This window comes from Homalodisca vitripennis, chromosome 2 (genome assembly GCF_021130785.1).
Source record: "Homalodisca vitripennis isolate AUS2020 chromosome 2, UT_GWSS_2.1, whole genome shotgun sequence".
In the NCBI taxonomy this organism is placed as follows: Eukaryota; Metazoa; Arthropoda; class Insecta; order Hemiptera; family Cicadellidae; genus Homalodisca; species Homalodisca vitripennis.
This window is the reverse complement of record NC_060208.1, coordinates 5,349,700-5,373,294: the sequence shown is the minus strand read 5'-3', so window position 1 is coordinate 5,373,294 and position 23,595 is coordinate 5,349,700. Positions and strand designations below refer to the sequence as shown.

The window sequence follows — 23,595 nt, the reverse complement described above, 5'->3', positions numbered from 1 at the left end:
CTACTACAGTAGTTAACTTGGCCATGGATGGCTCCCGCCATACTGCACATCACTACAAGTTAACTTGGTCATGGGTGGCTCCGGCCTGGCTGCACATCACTACTAGTTAGCTTGGCCATGGGTGGCTCCGGCTATGCTGTACACCACTACTAGTTAACTTGGCCAGGGGTGGCTCCGGCCATGCTGCACATCACTACTAGTTAACTTGGCCTTGGGTGGCTTCCGCCATGCTGCACATCACTACTAGTTAGCTTGGCCATGGGTGGTTCCCGCCATGCTGCACATCACTACAAGTTAACTTGGCCATGAGTGGCTCCGGCCATGCTGCACATCACTACTAGTTAGCTTGGCCATGGGTGGCTCCCGCCATGCTGCACATCACTACAAGTTAACTTGGCCATGGTTGGCTCCGGCCATGCTGCACATCACTACTAGTTAACTTGGCCATGGGTGGCTCCAGCCATGCTGCACATCACTACTAGTTAACTTGACCATGGGTGGCTCCGGCCATGCTGCACATCACTACGGATGGCTCAAAACAAAGAAGCACGGCTGGATGAGTTAATGAATGAAATCTATAATTTGCTAGATAAATTCAGGCTGAGAACATTAATTCGATGATTAAAAAACTGATTTAAAATATTTCACGATTTACTTTCATCATTTGCCAATAAACAATGTTGGTACGCCTATCTGTAAAGAGACGAACAATGAATGTATTTCTGTACGATACTGTCTGTATTAATAATGGAAGCTATTACAAATTAAAAAAAAGCTCTTCAAGTTACAATATTGAAATGCAACTTAGTTCAGGTAAAAATAACTATGTCATACTCCATTATTGAATGTAATATTAAAATATAACATGTGAAAAATTAAAACACGTTCCCTATTTATACACGTTTCTCTACTGCTATGTACTACGACCTTCTAAAGTTCCAACCTTCATCTTATCAGAGTAGTTTTGTTCAGTTTAATAGATGATTAATGAAACACACGTGTGTTGCTCCAGACAGTTACTCTAAATCCACTAACCAACTCAGTCAGTAGCGTACGTACAAAAGTATTTTGGGGGACTGACACATTGTGTGGTTTAGGAGGGACAAAACACTCTCCAAATACCACAATATATACATATGTCAATATATACATTAAATATTGTTCTCCCTTAAGTTGGAGAGTGCACTTGAATTTTACTGTTATTCGGGTCCTGAGACTACGCTATGAATAAGGGCTGTCCAAACGTTTATCGCTGACAGTAAAAGCATGAAACACATTATAACATTTTTTTCTTTTCATTTGTTTTTCTTGTGTACCATGTCCACAACCCAGCTTTCAGGATACAGACTTTGCATGACATTGTACGCAGTGTCAACAATAAGTAACATTTATGTTTTTTTTTTTTTTATCAATGCAGAGAGATAGAGCACTCACGAAATGTATTTGTCATTAATTATTCCATGCACGCTGTATAGTGCTATATTTAGGTACTTTGGTATTATACGGAGGCCACTCTGTCACTATCTACTGCTTGTTATACGATACAACTAGTTAAGATTACGTTATCATAAGTGTGTTACTAGTAGTACCAACGTTCAAGATAACATTTACGAGCGCTCAGGTAGTCTCAGCTTGAATTTAGTTACTGTTTCGAGGGATGTTTTTCTTTTTTTTGTCAGAAGTGCGGGAAGCCATTGAAGCCACTGATGGTCAGGGGCTCTTCCGACCTCATATCACCACGTGGCAGATCGTCTTAGGTCGGAAAAGTACCTGGCGGAAATGCCCCTGACCATCAGTAGCTTCTCCGGTGCCACCCCGCACTTGTGGCGAGAGAAGAAAAAACCCCTCCGTATAATACGGAGGTACCTTCACGTATAATCGGTGTGCACCTACTTCCACTTCTCCCCAGGGGTTGTCCAGTCGCTCCCGCTCGAACTCGGCCAGCTTGTTGACGTTACCGGCGTGGAACTCTGACTGTTCGTGGAACTTGGCCGACTTGGTGAGACTGGCGAGGTAGTCGAACCCCGCCACCCAGATGTTCTTCTTCGGCCTGTACAGAGAGGATATTGGTCAGTGGTGGATGGACACAGAGGATGAAGCAATTATAGAACAGTGTGAAGAGATTCACAATGTTTAAACGAACAGAGGATTGTTTGTGATTTCAAACTCAGATGTACTGTTTGTTCTCTTTTTGTCTTCCCTAGTCATATACGACGCCCGTTAAATGCAATTGTCATTACAGTCCAGACAACCTCAGTCGTACACGATGAATTTCCGGACAGATGATTTGAAAACGTGGTCGAGCGTGCGATGCATAACCTCGTCGGGACTACAGAGGATTCGGCAGAAGAAAGGGGGGGCGACCAAATGACAATATAGTGATGGAGTTAGATGAAACAAATATTACAGTGTAGCCAAGTAGTAGAAGTTAGAACAGCTCTAGTTTTGTTGTCTAGCAATCCTAGTTATTTACAGAGTTTATTAGTTTCTAGATTACCGTCTCTGTTGACACAAAACATTTCAATTTCAGCTATTGCAACACATTGCTCTTCCAATTCAATAGACTGTAACAGAAACCAGTAAAGTTTCAATTAATCTTTGAATGTCTATTGCCTGATTTGCCTCTTGGATCGAATCAGGTCGATTAGTTAGGGTTAGATATTTGATCATCATATTATATTTACTTGACTAATCCTTGAACAAGGACATATAGGAAAAGTTAATTTCAGGAATTAGAGAAGGTTCGAAACTAACTGTAGGTAAAGGGGTTTCAACATTTTGAAAGAACCTTTAATAGTAATACCTATCTACACTTTGATATACTGTTTAAATAATCGTTCCAAACATTCCCTCAGTGTTGGTGTAGCGAAAAAAATTGAGTGAGTTAGTGTCCCAAAACAGCGAATCAATGATAATAATGTTAAGGCAACTATCAAAAATGTTAAATACAGTAGATATCAGATACAAATGTATAAATTTGTTTTCGATTGTTTACATTGATTTTAAGGTTAAGGTTAAGGTGTTGTGTGTAGCGTTTTGATTGTCGATGTTTGCATTTTCAAATAGTCGTCCGGTTTTGAATGATGATGGGAAAATCCCATTGTTATAGGAAGACTTTTGAGAGCTGTCATGGTACAACTAAAACACAGATATGCAATTTTTATGGGCTTCAAATTATCAGGATTTATAAATCGACTTTATGCATAGGATCTAGCCCTAATCAGAACCGGACTCCACTAACTCAATCCTGTTAGTGGGAGAAGTTTGTGGTGACATTTGTGTTTCTTACCATTTAGCACTGGGCACGGAGCCGAAGAGCAAACAGGGCCAGCAGAACAGTTTATTGAGTTGTTCGCTGCCGCAAATCCAGTTGTAATAAACGTAGTTGGCCACATTGAATCTTCTCTTGTATTCCCTGTGGCGATCCTTCACCCATACACACAAGTCGGTCATAGCCGGACACGGTCTTTCCGCCTGCATCACTTCTGACTTCTCGAGTAGCGTCATGGTGGGGAAGGGCTTTTCCTTCAACCACTGAATGACGTCGAGTCGGTTATTCATCTCCGGCGATCAGAAAAGGGCAGACGACGAGCTGAAGTGGGAAGAAGGAACGCGCAGTCGCGAACAGAATGGCAACACTGGTAAAGAAACGGCAACGCCGCACGCGCTACAGAGGTGGAACACGCGGAGTAGTGCTGAGTCACTGAGAATCGAGGAGTGCGATGTACTCATCTGGGCGCGGGGAGGGGGGGAGGAGAACTTCGCTCTCAAACTGCAAGAGCGGGGGAGCTGTGAACGCTGAGCTTGTGGCATGTATTGGAAAACTACGCGCATGTCAACCAAAGCTGTTGGCAACTGCACTCCATCCACAGTGCTGTGTTTGACATACCTGTACTTGCTAACATTGCGTCTGATACTGATCAGATCGATGTGCAGGATATCGATGACATTGTCAAAGCTGTTGGCAACTGCACTCCATCCACAGTGCTGTGTTTGACATACCTGTACTTGCTAACATTGCGTCTGATACTGATCAGATCGAGGTGCAGGATATCGATGACATTGTCAAAGCTGTTGGCAACTGCACTCCATCCACAGTGCTGTGTTTGACATACCTGTACTTGCTAACATTGCGTCTGATACTGATCAGATCGAGGTGCAGGATATCGATGACATTGTCAAAGCTGTTGGCAACTGCACTCCATCCACAGTGCTGTGTTTGACATACCTGTACTTGCTAACATTGCGTCTGATACTGATCAGATCGAGGTGCAGGATATCGATGACATTGTCAAAGCTGTTGGCAACTGCACTCCATCCACAGTGCTGTGTTTGACATACCTGTACTTGCTAACATTGCGTCTGATACTGATCAGATCGAGGTGCAGGATATCGATGACATTGTCAAAGCTGTTGGCAACTGCACTCCATCCACAGTGCTGTGTTTGACATACCTGTACTTGCTAACATTGCGTCTGATACTGATCAGATCGAGGTGAAGGATATCGATGACATTGTCAAAGCTGTTGGCAACTGCACTCCATCCACAGTGCTGTGTTTGACATACCTGTACTTGCTAACATTGCGTCTGATACTGATCAGATCGAGGTGCAGGATATCGATGACATTGTCAAAGCTGTTGGCAACTGCACTCCATCCACAGTGCTGTGTTTGACATACCTGTACTTGCTAACATTGCGTCTGATACTGATCAGATCGAGGTGCAGGATATCGATGACATTGTCAAAGCTGTTGGCAACTGCACTCCATCCACAGTGCTGTGTTTGACATACCTGTACTTGCTAACATTGCGTCTGATACTGATCAGATCGAGGTGAAGGATATCGATGACATTGTCAAAGCTGTTGGCAACTGCACTCCATCCGTAGTGCTGTGTTTGACATACCTGTACTTGCTAACATTGCGTCTGATACTGATCAGATCGAGGTGCAGGATATCGATGACATTGTCAAAGCTGTTGGCAACTGCACTCCATCCGTAGTGCTGTGTTTGACATACCTGTACTTGCTAACATTGCGTCTGATACTGATCAGATCGAGGTGCAGGATATCGATGACATTGTCAAAGGACGCTTTTGAGAGTATGCGAGATACAGAGACCATTACACGTGTTCTCACTCGGGTGTTGGAGTGCCAACTTTCAGGGGCTTACCTACATTTTTGGGTTAGGAGACAACAACATTTCTATAAAAAACTTAACATATCGATAAAGTAATGTGTATGGAAATGACTGTGTATTCGTTCATCTATACAAATCGTTCAATCCTTTGCCGATGAAGTTACTTACTTCTCATGCAGTCAATGACTACTTCAGTAGGTTGGCTCATGAGCACAGAAAATATTAAATTAATGTAGGACTTCATTGGAGACGTCAGCAGTTCCAGGACTTCAAGGAAGTGTTGAAGCGTGGCTGGAGCAACAATATAAGAAGATTACAATTTGTGCAGCCTTAAATGATATAAACTTCATTGGAGACGTCAGCAGTTCCAGGACTTCAAGGAAGTGTTGAAGCGTGGCTGGAGCAACAATATAAGAAGATTACAATTTGTGCAGCCTTAAATGATATAAACTTCATTGGAGACGTCAGCAGTTCCAGGACTTCAAGGAAGTGTTGAAGCGTGGCTGGAGCAACAATATAAGAAGATTACAATTTGTGCAGCCTTAAATGATATAAACTTCATTGGAGACGTCAGCAGTTCCAGGACTTCAAGGAAGTGTTGAAGCGTGGCTGGAGCAACAATATAAGAAGATTACAATTTGTGCAGCCTTAAATGATATAAACTTCATTGGAGACGTCAGCAGTTCCAGGACTTCAAGGAAGTGTTGAAGCGTGGCTGGAGCAACAATATAAGAAGATTACAATTTGTGCAGCCTTAAATGATATAAACTATTTAAACCATTTGAATAATTGACATTCAGTCACCAAGTCCACAAAAAACAGTTTACTAAAAGGTTGGTTTAAAAACAAACGGGTTTTTGTCACACACGGTTAAGGTTTGGTAATAAGATCTGTGAACAGTTTTTGCTAGATAAAAATGCTTTCATTTATTCAATTTTAGTTAATTTTATATGAGTCTCATTAAAGGAAGATACATTATTCAATATTTTCCATCGAAACACTTGAAATGCCATTTTTTAGAGTTGTTCACATTTATACTTGTACTTATTGTTTATTACCTTATTATTATTATTCGAATATTAGATCGCTCTCATAACCTTTCATATTAAATTTTTAATTAGATACAAGATTTGAATTGCGTCTACGTTTAAGGTTCTCGAGACTTCTCGCGAACTGTGAGAAAAAACGAAACGATATTTCTGTTGTTGCAATATGTGGGGTTGAATACAAGCGTTGCTTGCACAGAATTTGGAAAGCGTGTACTGGGCCTTATAATAACTACGAGGTACGTGGAACTTTTCTGGAAGGCAAGGACTAAAGTAACACTGTCGGGACCTATAGACAGCGGGGCAGCCAGCTTTTTGAAGAACGAAACTAATTTTCTGTCCACGGAAATATTTGATGTCTTCACCCGGAGACCGTTGATGGAGAAGAGAGAGCTAAACACCTCTTGCTAATCAACCCAAAAGCAACAGGTAAACAAAACAGCAGAACTAGCAACGAGATTAACAACCTAGCCAACGAAGAAAGCAAAACCAGCTGTGGCCGAGAAGAGAAAAAAAGGTCGGCACAGCTACTGGACCAAAAGGTTCATATTTGAATATTTGAACATTTTTTGTTTTTAACGTTAGTTTAATGTTTTAATGTTACAAATGAGAAAGGTTCGTATTGAAATATATATGCCGTATGTGTGTCTATACAATTCCTTGGAACAAGTTTGTACACAACCGTTGGAGTGCCTACACATAAGTATGGTTTCACATTCATCTAGAGTGCTGCGGCAGCCATCTGTAGCTTCCAAGCTGCTATAAGCAATGCTGCATGTTGAGTGCGTTACAACATAACACCAACAGTTTTAGTGGATTCCCTTTACTTTGTTGTTATTTATCAGCCTGTTCGTGTTGCGAGAGATGTTTGTGAGGTCATCGTAAACCCCTCTTCATCATACCTCATATTGTTCTTCTGTTATTGTCGTTTATAATTTCTGGTTATTTTTCTTCTTTTCCCACGCAGTGACAGACGGTACTTCATTGCTTCTCCTGGGATTGACATCTTTCAGCTCAAACTGTAAACACAAGTCAGTGTATTTACTACACACCAAACGAGCCTACGCGACATAACTGAACTGTAGCGGTCGGCAAACGGACTGTAGGCCCACGTCATAAAACTGCCGGAAGCATTTCTTACCTGCTTCTTAAGGGGTGGACAGTGGGTCCACGGTCCCGGCCTGGGACCCACTGTCCGACTCACGGGTTTCTTTTGACGAGGGGTTGACAAGGAATCGTCGTACTCACACTGCAGCACTTGAATGGATGTTTTGAGATCTAAACTCTATATCTGCTAAATAGTTTTCAGTACACTACATAAGACAGCTGCAAAAAGAATGAAACAAAATTATATACATAAAATAAAGTCAGGTTAGTTACGCCATTTCTAACGAATGTCTGTAACGATCATGGTGGTCTTTGCTTTATTGGATACGTCTTCGCTCCGACTAGGAGAACAACGATTAAAATATCGTAAGAATGCACAGAAAATCAGTTAAAGATAACAAGACATAGACAATAGTATAAGAGCCTGTTAACTTTAGTCAATTGTTCTGTGTAAACATTGTTTTATAGTAGCACAATCATAAATTACCTTACATTTAGTCATGAAAGCATAGAGTAAGCTTGATAATAACAACACTTCTTATTTCAAACTTTTTTGCGACCACTGTTGAGCACAAGTAAGACAAATATTTAGATAAATAAACTAAAAGTTTTATTAAAAGTCTACTTTTAACTGTACACTTTAGTAAATATTGAGTATGCGTGATGAGTACTGTATGCAGACATCAAAGGAATGTTTTTTTAATACTATATAACTTTTATATAGTTATAAAACGCATAGTTTATTTGACTTTTGACAGAAGTAGGCTTCTCAGAAGTTTGTATGTACCTTGTTCGAGAAAACAAAGCAATATAACTAGGGCTTTTTTATTAACTAAACACCAAATTTTAAAACTTTTAACGGTTAACGGTTTATTTTAAAGGGGAATAAAACTAATAAGGTATAAGAATAAATTTAAGAATTTGGAGCGTTCGAGGTCCTTATAACTGCTAGTAATTAAACATGTTATCTCCTGTCGTTCCGAGATCACTATTTGAAATAACGTTAATTTTTTTCGCTGCGAGGAATAGCGATGAATAGCAATTGGAAGTTTGAATGAAACTAGACAAATGTTTTAGCCGTTCATCGAATTCCGTTTAAGTGATATTTACAACGTATCGTTAGCGGCATAAGGTCACTATTATATAACTTAGTATGTCTGTGTAGGCAGATGTTTTGTTTACTGTTTGGATTATATGCCAAGAGCCACTATTTAAGGTAATAAAATATTTTTTCTTCGTATCTATTTAACTTAATTTGGTACAACTTTAAAAATGATATATTAGATATGAACTAAATGGTTATTTTAACTATTAACAATGTTAATAAAACAATAAACCATCCATTGCAATTAACGTGTACTACGAGTAACGTCTACTGGTATATACAGTATTATAAAAACGATGGTCCAATATAAGGAATAACTAATACAAACTTACTGTAGATGTTTATGATTCATTAGGACAATGCCAAATTAATCAGATAGTAATATAATGATATATAGAATTCTTTAAGATATAATCCCTATTAGTAATCCACTTCATATGTGATAGCTTGAGTAAACTGTTGTTAATATTTACTGCTTTAGCAGTACGCTGTGCGAATGTAGTGGAAGCATCACTGACCAGAATAAAGAATAAGTGCAGGTAGAAAAACTAATGCACGGCCAGGTCAGTTTTGAAAAGTAGGACAGCTAGTCCGCAGGTGTCGGCGTGGACTAACTGTCCTACCCTGCAGAAAAGTGACGTCAGCCACCCTCGTCAAACTAGGCGTGGACCTACAGTCCTACAATCGTAGCGGTCATGCCGAGTAGGCCTAGGTACAGCTGGGCCAAGGGATCTACGCGCGGGCTGGCTGGCCGCCTGATGGGGCGCCTTTTCCAAAAACATTTGGCTACCCTTAGAGTCCATCCTTCGGTATTTCTCATGACCCAAGAAGTAAGAACTGGAATATTCACTGAGTTGTCTCGTGATTATATTCAAATAAAAGGTGTTCCGATAGTTCAGTTCTTTTAAATCGATCACAGAATGACAGGTAGGTGAGGTCAATGTTTTGTGGATGGCTAGTACAGCCTTTGCTGCGCGCTCAGACCCTCTGCCTGTCTGTAGGAGTGAGACAGCTACCGACAGATTCTCGCGGTAGCCACCTGGAGCGCCACCAGGAGGGCGTTGAATTGCGCTTGCAGCGTTTCATATCTGCAGAATTGTACCTTTATTTTCCAGTAGCTTTAGTATTTTTCCATTAAAACCCCTTGCATCAGCATTCAACAGTGAGGTTGTAAAGGAATTCGTCTGGGAACTCCTCGTATAAAAAGATAAATACAATTGTATAATAAGAAATATATCAAACTGAGCCGTTCTATATATTATGAATAAATTTAGGTTCATTGAAAATGAGAAGCTGACCTTATTCAGTATTATTTTATATAATTATGTCATTTAAAAACTAATTAAGGACGACAAATTTGTATTTAAAAATATTTTTATTGGTGACAAAAAACCGTCTAAGATTTGAATACAGGCCTCTAATCCCTTCAATTTTACCTCAATTATAAATATGTCTGTTTCACTTTGGCAGTTCTCCTACTGGCAACGAGATGGTGAAATAATTCCATTCAAACGGAAGAAAGAATAACATATTACGAATAGTGTTGGTAACACAGAAGAGAGAACACAGCGCGGCGCGGCGAGGTAATGACCTGAATGAGCAGAGTGTGTTGAGGTCTAGAGTCTAGACTGTAGAAGTGTTTGTTTCTGTGTGCAGTTTGCGCTCGTCACTTCTCTAGGCCCGTCCCTCCTACCTACACGAGCAGCAAAACAAACAAAACACACGCACCACAACTGTATTGTGGTATGTCTCAAGGCCTGCCCCCCTCTCATTCTCTCTCTCTCTCTCTCTCTCTCTCTCTCTCTCTCCTCTCTCTCTCTCTCTCTCTCTCTCTCTCTCTCTCTCTCTCTTCCTCTGTCTCGACGAGTGACTAATTCAAATGTCTTGTTTCTTTTCCGCGTTTCTTTCTCATTGTATTAGTTTCTACACTAATGCGTAAATCATTCAATAATACAAAAATCCGATCCGATGTTCCAGTAACCTCAGTTGTGATCTAAAGTTTCATTTACTCATCATAAATATTTATTGTAAACGAATTCAGCTGTTGATACAATTTCATTGCGGTGGCTATCGTATTACACTCAAGACGCCTTTTAGATAGCTTTTAAAGTTTTTCTATACAAACTAAACTTCCAGTACTCATTATTTCCAAACCATGAAATAATTTTACCACTGTCATACAGAGGACCACTTTATAACATGTACTTTACACAAAGACATACAAAATAATAAAAAGTTACATCAAGTTGTTAGTAAAGCAGTACCAAAGCAATGCGAGAACCTTGAATGTTTTTAAAATAGTTGGGAACTTTTCAACTGAATAAAAATGTTACTCAACAAGACATTCTTTAGTTGTATAAAGTGGAGATGTCTTATTTTACAAGACGAAGTTAAAACTAAGAAGCCCTCTCTAACACTTAACCGTGTAAAAATAAAATCGTTTTTATACATTCAATATACTGTATAAATAAAACGGAAGATCATAAAATTGGAATAAATAAAGTTTAAAATGTGTAATATATGTTTCAAATGTCATGGTAGTATTATATAATGATGTACTGTAGGTTATGTGTGTTCAGCTATTCTAAATTAATTATCGAATATTTTATCCATAAGGTAAAGGGATTTGGAATGCCTGTAAAGCTTCGTTAGGTATTTTTCCATGAATGACTAGCTGTGTTGTGTCGTTAAATAACCAGTGTAGTTATAAAAAAACTAGATATCAACTATTGAACATTGTTATAACAAATCCAACAACGAAATCCGTCAATACTTAAGGGTGCGCTCTACCACAGGCCAGAACTCGCACTACGCTAGTGCAAGTAGTGTTGTACGTTGTCTCTTCATTGGAAGTTTCTACATATAACGAGGGTTCATCCTGTTCAGGAGTGCCGTGATGGACTTCTGGTTGACTTTCGTTGGAAGCTTCCAAGCTGGAATAAGAAATGGTGCATGTTATTCAGTGCGTTACAAAATAACACTTTTGAGTTGATTGATTACCTTTACTGTTTTCTGAACTGTTCGTGTTCTTTGGTGATTATGAAATATAGTCTAGACCACTCATAAGTTTTACTATAAAACATGATGGAAACGTTTATTATCAATATTAAGTATGAGCATCTGCTAATGTAATTAGTTACGTTTTGTAAGTAAAATTATGTCCCTGGATCAATCTCGTCATGCGACAAAGATTTTTTTATAGTTGTTTTTATTTAGTTAATTAGTTTCAAAAGAATAGTTCATTGCGATTAAACCTCACAATTACGTGTTATAAATTTAATGTTTTGCTTGTAGAGAATTATCATTAATTGCTGTTTGCTATTCCGACTTATATCAATGATCTACTATATTTGGTAGTAACCACAATCTTAGGTATACTACTGTACAAACTTACGGTAATGATTAAAAATTAATAAATAAAATATAATTCAGTAATACATATTTCACAATATAAATAATTGTAGTGATTTTCTTTAAAACCCCCTTTCTCTTACCTGATGTTATTCTTCCCTGTATGTTCTTCACGCCAGCGTCTAAGATTCTCGCCACGGTTCTTTCTCCTCTTTGCACTCAGTGGCAGACGTTGCTTCTTTGTTAGTCTTGGATTTGGCATTTTGTAACTACATCGAACTTGTAAACACCAGTGATACTGATACAGCAACACTGAAAGGCCACACGTTATAACCTAGCGAAAGCGGGTGAGGGGAAATATCCAGCAGGTAGTGGTGGGAGAGTTGCCTACAGTTTCCGGCTGTAACCGCCACGCGCGCCACCTGACAGAGCGTTGAATAGCGCTTGCAGACCTTTCATGTCTGCCTTATTGTACCTTAACTTCAGAACTTTTTAAGAAACAGTTTGCAGTTTTACGCTTACTATATTCAAACCTACGAATGTCTGTATTCAATTCTTTAATAAAAATTCACGTTTTAATTTTATGAAGCGTTGAAAATACCTTTCATTTAAAAACTTTCCACCTGATGTGCAGCTTAAGTTGGATCGAAATTGAAATTTCAAAAACTAATGAACGTATACAAATATTTAGTTACTTAAATGACATCAATATGTTTGTAATACAGTACCTCAAAAAATTAGCCTACAATGAGGCAGATTCAAAACCCTTGCATCAGCGTTCACCAGAGTGGTAGAGCGCAGCCTTAAACGATAGCATGACCATTTTAAAAAAGGTACGCTTGCACAAGCTGGGAACAGCAAACATTCTTTTTACTGGCGCCAGCTATTTTACATAGCATGTGGACATTTTACAAGATATCCGGTAGCAATCTAGAGACACTCACTTTGTTTTTGGTATATCTCGATATATTGATAGCCTCTACTATATGTTGTGTATCATATTTCAAACTGATCTCAGAGTTCCAAGAGGAACCTGCCGTGGGTTTTCCATAAATTTACGAGTATATAGTATTGTGTGTGTGTGTGGGGGGGGGGTGTGCGTGCGTGCGTTGTCAGCCTTTTATTTTAAGGGACATACGTCGGGGGAGTTCAAACACATTTTCTTCACCAGTCTTCGCGTCTTCAATATTTTTGGATGGCCAAAATTCTCAACATGTGATTATAAATTCGGACAGTCGTCCTTGGTATTGTTTAAGAAATACATTCTTTAAAATACTTATGCTTTCTACTTCAATGATTTTTATTTCACGATTTCCTCTAGTTGTTTCCATAGTAAACAGGTCGAATTAATTATTTTTCTAGAACATTTTCAGCTAAATAAATACACTTTAATAAGTCCAGAATAGAAAGTAAATCTTGCTTCGGTATAACTTAGCTTAAATGTATTTCATACAGCACCACTGTACAAACTAGGCCATCTACAATCTGCGACGTCTACTAATTCATAAACATCGTAACCTGTACATTTTTAAGGTATTCTAATACTCTTAAGATGAAAATATTCTACTTCTAGAACAAAAGGAAGTTGTTGGGTTCAGCACCAGGCTGCAGCACTGAACAGAGCAGATCTGTGGAGCTTTGCTGCTGATAGCCAATTGTCGATATTGATTAGCTCATGATATAATAATATGTAGACATGCAATGGGTACTTGAATATTAGTTAAATAATAAAATCCAACAACAATTTAGAACAATAAAACAAAAACATACCCAACATATCGTTTGTTTCTTTAAATATAATTAAAAAAATCTGATAAATTTAAAGGTATTTTTTAAAATTTATGTCGGTAGTAATGTAAATGTTACATAAAGAACTAAACAAATTTTAAAATATAGCATCTCTTTGTTTTCAAAATTTTGCCTGTTTTACTATGGGTGGACATGATGTGGCGTGCGAGTAAACTGCAATACACGTAATAAGGATATAATGACTATTAAGTCTTAAGTGAATTTATTCAAATTTAAACACTCGTTGCTCTGTCTTGCACCATGCCTTTTCAATAAACTACCCCTAGAAATTAAGGAATGTTGCAATCTGATAAACATATTTTGTAAGTCATTAAAAGTATGCCTTTTAAAGATTGATAGCCTTTTAATATTCAGTACGAATTAAACGTCAAATCAAATCATATTTTATTGCATTTTTACAATTTTACATTGCATTGCAAATGTCAGTAAATCATTGTAAATCATTTTGTAAATAGTTTCACACTTGCCAAAGTTAAAGCATTCACACATGCACCCAAACCTACACTTCCACACATTCACCCAAGCACACTCTCACTGACCCTAGATCCTATGCCTCTCATAAATCCCAGCGGCTCATCATATATATTATACGTATATTATACCTTGCACAAGTCACCATCATAATACTCTTGTATGTGTTTAATGATATTTGCTGTACTGTTCCTTCTGATATGCGATCAGAACTATTTACTGTAAAGAAAACAATATAATTTTAGTACAGACCGCAACGAATCTTATACGGTAGTTATAAACTTTTGTGTTTTTGTCGTAAGACTGGACTCGGATTCGTTATATTCTGTTTGTAAACGTTGGAAATACCTACCACTATAATATGCCAATAGCGCAGTGTAGTGGGTACGGTGGTTACCGCGATTACCGGGTCAAGCAACGTCGAGCGTGGCTACTGCTTGGATGGGTGACCGCCGAGTGATCCTGACCTTGCGAGCAGCCCGCCTGCCCGGCCGTTGGTGGTGGTTCGGAAGTTACAAATATACACATGAAAATCATCGCTTAAAATATATAAAACACTGTAGCATAATTTTGCCAAAACATGATACTACATAAAATATTACCACAAAAATCAAACTACGGAATGATTTCATTCAAATATTACACGTGAATAACATCACATGACACTTATTACAGTACATGTTTTAGATTTATTAAGACTGCGATGTACTTAAGCTACAATCGGGACTACCGGTACCGAGCGTCTCCGAAATTTGCCGAAAGAAAATGCAGTCGGTGGCGTATGGCTCGTAAAAACGGTGGAGATGGACTAAAGCCGCGTTTACACCGGAGTTGGTAACCAATGATTGCAGACTTTTATCGGCAGTTTTTAGTTGAACGCCTTAAAACAACTGCAACTCGCATTTCAAACTGTAGTTGCAGACTGAGTTTACGAGTTGGCAACCAAAAATTTGGTTTTCCGACTGAAGTCAGTAAAGATCAAAGGCGGTTGCCAACCTTGGTCGGCAATACGAGTTGTAGTGCCAAATTGAGCGGCGACTTGAGTCTGCAACAAACCCCGCTACCCCTCCCACCTATCGGCTCCACGTGGTCGATAGGTATTTAACATTTACTCACCTGTATGTTATCCTTCAGGAAACATATCAAAGCCTCACAAACATCTGGCACAAAGAGAGATATCTCACTGTTTGAAACTTTAAACAAATAACTGATGCTTGTATAAGAGTCGCCAGTTTCCAAAAATCGCAAAGTTATAGCTAACCTTTCACGCACTGCAATTGCTTTCCTGTAGTTAGTATCCCTTTTGCTAATTATGTGTCCAATACCAACAATGCTCAACATTCTTAAAAAGTTTTTTATACTGCCATCGTATCTCAATTCTCCCGTCAAAGGGTCTGTATAATCTCTATTTAGTCATTCAATAAATCGCTGCCACTATACCTTGCTCTTGCCTGCAATGAAGGTCGAACCCAGAATCTTCTCCGTCTTCTCAATTTACCTAGAACAACACACGTTGCCGCAGCAAGTACAACCTCTTCCGCACTCGACATTCTATATACTGTCTAATTTTTTGGTTGCAAGTTGCAGTAACAATTAAGCAAACTTTGTTCGTGGTTGCAGATACAAATTGCAAACTTCCATCGGCAACTAGCGTCGGCAATCGGAGTTGGCAATTTTTGGTTGCCAATTCCGGTGTAAACGCGGCTTTAATCAGTATGAAACTGTAACCGGTACTACTCGCTGGTTCAACATACTTACACGGTTATGCTATAAAAAGTATTTAATATTTTTGTTAATTTGAAATGCTGTTTACTCTACCGTTCTGGAATACTACACACATGTTCATAATACATTATGGTTTAAAAACAAAATATTGGCTACAATTGTTAATTAATGCAAGATGGGAACTTGATTGTAAATGTATGAATAGATATTAGAAATAAACAAACTTGAGGTAGGCCTACGTACGGAAAAAAGATCGTAACGTGTGAAAATGAACGTGAAGTATCCGATAGCTGCAAGTAGTGTTATCCATTGTGTCTTCATTGGAAATTTCTACAAATAACGAGATTTCACGTTCTTTAGAAGTGCCGTGATGCACTTCCCGTTGACATTCATTGGAAGCTTCCAAGCTGGAATAAGAAATGGCGCATCCAATTCAGTTCGTTACAAAATTAAACCTTTGAGTGGATTAATTTAATTACCTTTACTGCTTTCTGGACTGTTCGTGTATTTCGGTGATTATAAAATAAAGTCTTAAATACACTCATAAGTGTCATTATAAAACATGATAGAAACGTTTAAAATCAATGTTAAGTATGAGCATTAGCTAGTGTAATGAATAATGAGATACGTTTTGTACCTAAGTAAAATGTCTCTGGATCAATCTCGTCATAAGACAAAGATTTGGTATAGTTGTTTTAATTAGTTTCAACAGAATAGTTCATTATGACTTAAACCTCAAGTTTAAATTTGTGTAAATAATGTTTTGCGTATACAGGATTATCATAATTTTGCTATGAAAGCAATAGCACTCCATAATCTACTACGCAATGGAGTAGTACATGAGCAGTGGGACTGAACACATCCCAGAAACCGATGCTTTTGAACCACTTCCAAACATCGGTACTCACGCAAGTAATACTGCAACAACTGAAGTCAGGCACAAGCTTCGTAGATTCTTTTGTGGTGATGGTCAAGTACCATGGCAGGACGCAGTCATCTCTCGAGTAAGAAATGAATCACTTACGGGCTCTTGTAATTACTGTTTTTGTATGGTTAAATTAAATAAAAACTACCCCCCCCCCTAAAGTGAAAAAACAATAAAGTCCCCCATAAACAATAAATGAAAACCACACTCTTGAATCCGGTCTTGTCATCCATGACCTGGCAGCAGTGGTGTGGCTATCTATCGAACTAAAAAACCATGCTTATGTTGAGATTTTTTTGGGCGGGGGGAGGGTATATTTAATTTATTTATACAAACAAAATTATTTTACATTTATTACCTTCTACTTCTATAATCATTCTTACTATGTTAATAAGAAGATAACATTCTTAAAACTAGCTCTGTAAGCATAATATTTCTACTCTTTTTTGTTATAGGATATTGTAATCTGGCTGTTCATTATGATGCTGTTCGTTGTAGTCGTTTTAATCGTACACTGGAGTATTGATTGGGATTTGCGTGTACGTAGTTATTGTGATAAATCGGGATAGGTTGATTTCCTGAGCTGGTAGATGGGCTATCTCGGGTTTATTTCGATTGGCGTTGTTAGTAGGTTGCAGAACTGTGGGTAGGTTTACTTTAACATTGCTTTCTGTTTGGATTAATTTTTGATCTTCTCGTCGTTGACAATGCGAACAGTATCTCTTTTTATTTCCACTCTCTCTCTTCCCGAAAACTTCAACATTGATTCTGTAATGTCGTCGAAGAAAACTATAAGTGCCTTTTTTCAGACGAAGTCTCACTGGAGGTTCGTGATGATGTAAAAGACCCCAATGTTTGCTCTAGGCCTTGCTCAGGTTGAGAGCTGGTCGCTGTCTCCGACTGCTGCCGTGCATATCTTGGCCTAACGGCCGAAGCTGAGTATGAGAGACAAGGGGTGTTGGTGAAGTACTTGTCGATTCGTTCGTCAGGATCTGCCTCCGTTACAGTAGACTGAGTTAGGCGGTCCTGAAGAAATTGAGTGAAAACTCCATTTGATCCTCCTAGCGCCATTTATTCACCTTCTCCGCTGCTCGGCTAGAAATAGTAGTACGTCTGTTTCTAGCCTTCAAGTAATAAGAACACAAAAACGCCCACTTAGACTTGCACTCTTCAGCTGGGAAAAAACAATAAAAATTAGTCAACCAATAATAAAACAACATATAATAACCTATTTAAAAAAAGCAACCTAAGAAAAGTAAACTATTACAAAACTTACTACTTAAGTTATTTTTTGTACATAATCAGAATGCTTGCTAAATATTTCATGTTGTGATTAAAATCGAATTAAAACTATTACCTCAAACGTTAAAAGTACTTAATTGTATTTTAACGCTACCGTGCCTGTTTTGTTCGATGCCGATATTTCTTTCCACATATTTTCCTTCACCAGGTGATTATCATAGTCTTTGTGGGACATACGCGTATAGAGTGCTGGATAAAATTACTAGTTCTTCGTCCATTTCTGAACCAAAGTCAAACGAAATAAACAAGGACGTGCGAACTCCGACGAGGAATAAGCTCTAGTGAGCAACACGTGGTCCCTTCAGACGTTTCCGTGAGAACCGAAGATTGCGGATGACCGTCAGGCTGATAAAACAACCGGTAAGGTGCCGGCTGGGCGCCCAACAGGTCAACTTTATAACACGGTCCGTGCCCCTGACGCCAACAGGTCAACTGCCGTGGATCACACAACTCACAAGCTCACGAGGAATCGAATGAAAACGGAAGAGGCACGGCAGGCTATGTGTAAATCGTGAATCTGCTGCCTCATGTAAACTAAATAGCTATACCAACTAAAATGGCACGGGAGGTTACGTGTAATTCCACCTTAGGTAACTGCTGAGTGCTGAAATTCTTGTACGGTCATCATACTATATCTTTATACTATGATACTATCTGTATCTTTGGTTTCTCGTAGATTTCTAGCTGACTTGTAGAGACGTGAGCCATTGCCATGTGAAACTCGCGACAACCCTTTCAGAAATACTTTGAAACGTTGTAATCGTATATTTAGCATTTGTGTCCCAGATATAAGAAAAACCAAGTGAGTGTATCTACATTCATAAATAGGTCTACTGGAGCTACGTGCGGGTATGTAACTTTATAGAATAAGTTAGGTTCGTTCGTCAGGCCTACGATCAAAGAAAATTGAAACAGGACTATTGAATAATAATAATAATATAAATAAGAATAATTTCTGTTATCTCGACGAGGGTATATTGATAAACAGCATGTATTCGGTTATAAAAAAAAATACCAAACTATTATACAACGTATCATGAACACACTCGTGTATCTAACGTGTATTTCAATATAATTACTCTGGTACCTTGGGCGTTGCCTTACGCCATATTGATTTCTTGTTCAGACCGCAGTTGCCTGGGCAACTTAGACAGGATTGCAAGCCGTATAACCGACCCGCGAGAGACCGGGAGTAGTAGTGGGGGGTTCATTCGAGTTCCGTTTGGATTGGAATCGGTTTTCCACGGTTGCACAGAGAAAGGGGGAGATGCAGGGGACGGGATGGGTGCAAGAGAACTGATGATTATTGAAACGTCTAAAGAGAGACCTGAGAGGAAATAGATTCACAACAAAATAGCTTATCGTCTACTTTGTTTTATACCAGTGTTCAAAGTGTTGTTTTCTTGTGTATAATCTTCTTATCAACGTAAGTACACTTCAAGTACGATAATAATAATTGTAATATTCTATACCTTATCGTTCAATTAATTCAGTCTAAATAATATTTACCCAAATAAATTAAAACGGTTCCGCCCCATACCGGGCTACTTGACATCTGTAAAATATCACATTCTATTATTAAAATTGTTTCAGTTTTCGATGTAACATTTAGCGTTATTTCAATTTTGATGTATCATTCTGTTTGTCCAATTTAATTTTCAAGGCCCTTTTGCCGAACACAAAATTTTAGCTCCCAGCCAAGCCTTCAAAAGCGAGATCGATAAATGACAGGCCAAAGGAAGAGTGATATTGCACACCCGTAAAACCTGTTATCTGTTTTCGTTTATTTCTTTTGTAGACTGGTTTTGTTTTTATTTCTACACACTGTTGGGAGTTCCTTTTTGTTTAGACTATTTTCAGCCTTCATTTTTCTCCAGTCTTCTTTTCAGGCTATAACATGATAAAGAAAACATGGAAAGCAATACCATCGGCAGTATTTTTACCTCAGTAAAATTGTTCATTACAATTAGTAAAATTGTTCATTACAATTAGTAAAATTGTTCATTACAATTAATAAAATAATTGTTCATTACAATTAGTAAAATTTGTATAGTATGTTTTAGTATTAGCATATTGTATTGTTATGAATATGAGTATAATATAAAGCTCATAGTTTTTCAATTAATCAAGGAAATTCTTACATCAAATTGCATTAGATAAAAGTACTTTCAATGTAGGAATATTGCCATAGGTAAATCTAAAGAAATTAGTAGGCCTAACTTGAACACATTCACTGCGGGTGACGAGCATGCTCGTCATGCGAATATGGCGCACCGGGCGGTAGACGGGCGAGCTCGGCATACGGCAGCCTGCTGCTTTCATATTATTGCCTCAGTCATCAGAGTGAGCTGAGCAGTTACCTTTGAAGGCTGTAACACTCATAGCGAGGTGTACCTGTTTCGGTGAGTCAGTTGGGGCGATTCGTCGCCGGTTCGCCAATTTCGTTTGTTGTATGTACTTTGCGATATTGTGTGAGTGGATTATAGTGTCTGTTGACTGTAAGTGTATGTACTCATAATGGAGGAAGACGATAATGTTATTGACGATAATTTTTCATCTGATGAAGACAATGAGTCGAGTTCGGACAGTTCTAGGGACGGTGAACGCGGCGTCCCTCACCCCCAGTGGGCCGGCACGGCCAGCGACATGGCTGATTTACGTGACCTGCCGTTCACTGGTCAACCTGGCTTGCTCGTTCCCATTCCAGGTGACAATAAACCAATTGACTGGTTCAATCTCCTTCTTGACACCGTGTTTTTAGAGAATATCATTAGACAAACCAACCTGTATGCCCTGGAACTATTTTGTGGCCCCACCACTACTCCAGCATCTCGCATAACCAAATGGAAGGACTTAGTAGTGGCCGAACTAAGAACATTCTTAGGCCTTCTACTGTTGACTGGCAACGTCAAACTGAATCGATTGACCGACTATTGGAAAACTCATCGGTTGTTGAGCTTTCCTATGTTCAAGGAGTACATGTCTCGAGATCGATTTCTTGGTATTTTTAGATGTCTGCATTATTCAAGAGTTGATACCCCTGATCACCCCGAACCTGCTAATGACCAGTCTTTTAAAATTCAAAATATTGTTGATTACTTCAACAATAAGATGCAACAGATCTATTATCCCGACCGTGAACTGACAATCGACGAAGAGATGGTACTGTGGCATGGCAGACTGGTCTTCCGCCAGTACGTAAAGGGCAAGCGCCACAAATATGGAATCAAAATTTATTCCCTGAATGAACCCGAGGGACTCATGCTGCGCTTCCATGTTTACACAGGGAGCCATGACTCTTGTAGTGGCAAAAGTCATACCGTCAAAGTCGTCATGAAGCTGATGAGTGACTTCCTGGGGAAAGGCCATTCCCTGTTCATGGATAAGTTTTATAATAGTTTTGTCTTATCATCCAAACTTCTACGTCACTCAACCTACACTACCGGCACCCTACGCATCGACAGACTCCATACACCTCCAGCAGTGAAGGCAAAGGCATTGGGCAAAGGTGAAACGATAGCGAACTATGCCCAAAGTGTCATGATTGGAAAATGGAGGGATAAGCAGACGGTGACGTACATCTCCACACAATATGACAACGAGATGGTCCAAACCACCAACAGGAGAAACCAAAAACGAACGCTGCCAAAACCAATCATGTACTACAACTCTCACATGAAGGGGACTGACCGCTTGGACCAAATGGTATCTTATTACCCCTGTGAGCACAAGACCTTGCGATGGCACAAGAAAGTTTTTGTGCACTTTCTCCAGGTTGTTGTAGTAAATTCTTTTTACCTGTACAACATGTACAACTCAGATATATTGTCCCTGTATGACTTCCGAGTTCGTGTTCTTGAAGACCTGCTCCCTCAAAAGGAAGCCCCACTGCTCATCACACCGACACGCAACAGCATGCATCGTCTCTCCAAACTAACGAAGCGCAAAGGAAACGGCAAGTCAGTTACCCGGAGGTGCCGTGTTTGCTACCAAGAAGGCAAGCGTAAGGAAACAGTGTATTATTGTGCAGTGTGCCCTGACGAACCAGGTCTGTGTGAACTCGGTTGCTTTGATAAGTATCACGAGGACAAATAAGTAGTTTTTAGTCTTTGGCGGTGGGTGGGGATGTATATAGTTTTTTTCTAATTTTTACTCGGGTAAGTTAGGGGGGAGTGTTAACTGTTTTTGATATTGTATATTTTTCAAACTAATATGTAGTATATACGTGTAATTGATGTACTATCTACGTGTCATTCATGTACTATATACTTGTAATTCGCGAGTGTTTGTGCCGAAACTTAGTGCACTGCGAGCACATACAACACAGGGACCGGTGCGGATGACAAGCAGACTCGAAACGGACATGACGTCACCCGTTCCGGCCAACGAAGCTTCCGGGATACCTTGGACAACCCTTTCGGCTATCCTGACTCCGTTTTGGGTAAGTAAATAACAAAAAAATTCCCGCATTTTCTGTCGTCAGTAATTTTGTCATCCGCAGTGAATGTTTTAAAAAGTAAACATTATTTATTAGCCTGTATTTATAATTCCAAAATCCTTTCACTAAATCATACCTAGGCCCATTATAATACAACGAGGAACAAATTATGCAGTAGAGCTGAATTTTATTTCCTTATATTTTTTATAGTATTTTTTAGCTATACAACCACACAGGTGCCAGTTGCTCCCACAAATTAACCATGGTGCTGGCAGGTAAATTCCTGTAGTGATGTTTGGGGACAGTTGGCAAAAATTCTATTTTCTGGGAAACCATACATAGCAAAATAACAAAAAGATAGACATGTATAATAGCCAAAAGACATGATTAAATGCCCAGTTTTATAAAATATAGTTTTCTGGGTTTAGTGCAAAGAAAACTGTTCTGGGAAGCTATCTTACTCATTTCATTACTTATAAATTGGTGAAAACTGTTGGTGAGTTTGTTTATTACACCTAAGGGTAAACAATCCAAAATGTTATTACACTTATGGGTAAACATTCCAAAATGTACGTGAAATTTGAAGTAAAATTAAACAATTACATACCGTATTTGTATTTCACTTGTCCAATCAAACTGGTATTTATAATATTTTGCAATAGGTAATCAAAGTTGTAACAACCCGATCGGAATGCACATTCTAAGCAAATGAAAACAACTCAAGAGATGTTGGACAACAAGCAGACCGGTTGTTTAGCATTGATTACTACAATCAATCGATACTTAATATTTGTTTATTGAATATCGGTTTATAAATCATATCAACATATCTATAGCCATAATCACAATCGTATTTTAAATTAAAATAACTAATATAATTCACATAGTGAGGATCTTATAAATAATAAATGAGATCTAACGATCAAACAAACAATTAGAACTAGAAATAGGAAAATCCCATAAATATTGATGTTATGGTAACAACATAAAAAACATTTATAACAGGAAATATGACATGCGTAATTTTATGTTTTCTCCTGTGTAGCAATGATTAACCATTTTTGAGAAGTTGTTGAAGCATCTTTAGAAAACCGCACTTCTCTTCTGCAAAAATATTCACAGAGATGATCTGCAAGCAGGTCGGCTGATATGCCACTTTTTAAACTTCGTTTCACGG

The 23,595-nt window shown here is 38.7% G+C and overlaps 3 protein-coding genes across 5 annotated transcripts in view; 2 read left to right on the top strand and 1 right to left on the bottom strand.

Moving 5' to 3' along the window:
• The window catches only part of LOC124353484, a 38,476-nt gene extending 26,405 nt beyond the window's left edge, over nt 1-12,071 (bottom strand). Inside the window, exons 1-2 of one of the 2 annotated variants that reach the window (XM_046803332.1) lie at nt 11,892-12,071; nt 1,894-2,050 (exon numbers count right to left, since the gene is read on the bottom strand). In XM_046803332.1, the coding sequence (XP_046659288.1) occupies nt 1,894-2,050; nt 11,892-12,010 (276 nt within the window). In that variant the 5' untranslated portion in view covers nt 12,011-12,071. Of the gene's footprint in view, nt 1-1,893; nt 2,051-3,289; nt 3,663-11,891 lie in introns of those variants that run through there. The other variant, XM_046803329.1, reaches the window with a different exon arrangement.
• Nucleotides 12,072-19,253: 7,182 nt separating this feature from the next.
• LOC124353483 (protein jim lovell-like) overlaps nt 19,254-23,595 on the top strand; it is a 54,653-nt gene continuing 50,311 nt past the window's right edge. Inside the window, exon 1 of one of the 2 annotated variants that reach the window (XM_046803327.1) lies at nt 19,254-19,406. The gene's annotated coding sequence lies outside the window, so the exon portion shown is untranslated. Of the gene's footprint in view, nt 19,407-22,291; nt 22,422-23,595 lie in introns of those variants that run through there. The other variant, XM_046803328.1, reaches the window with a different exon arrangement.
• On the top strand, nt 20,627-22,075 carry LOC124353451 (piggyBac transposable element-derived protein 4-like). Its single transcript, XM_046803289.1, has one exon. The coding sequence runs from the start codon at nt 20,627-20,629 to the stop codon at nt 22,073-22,075; it is 1,449 nt and encodes a 482-aa protein (XP_046659245.1).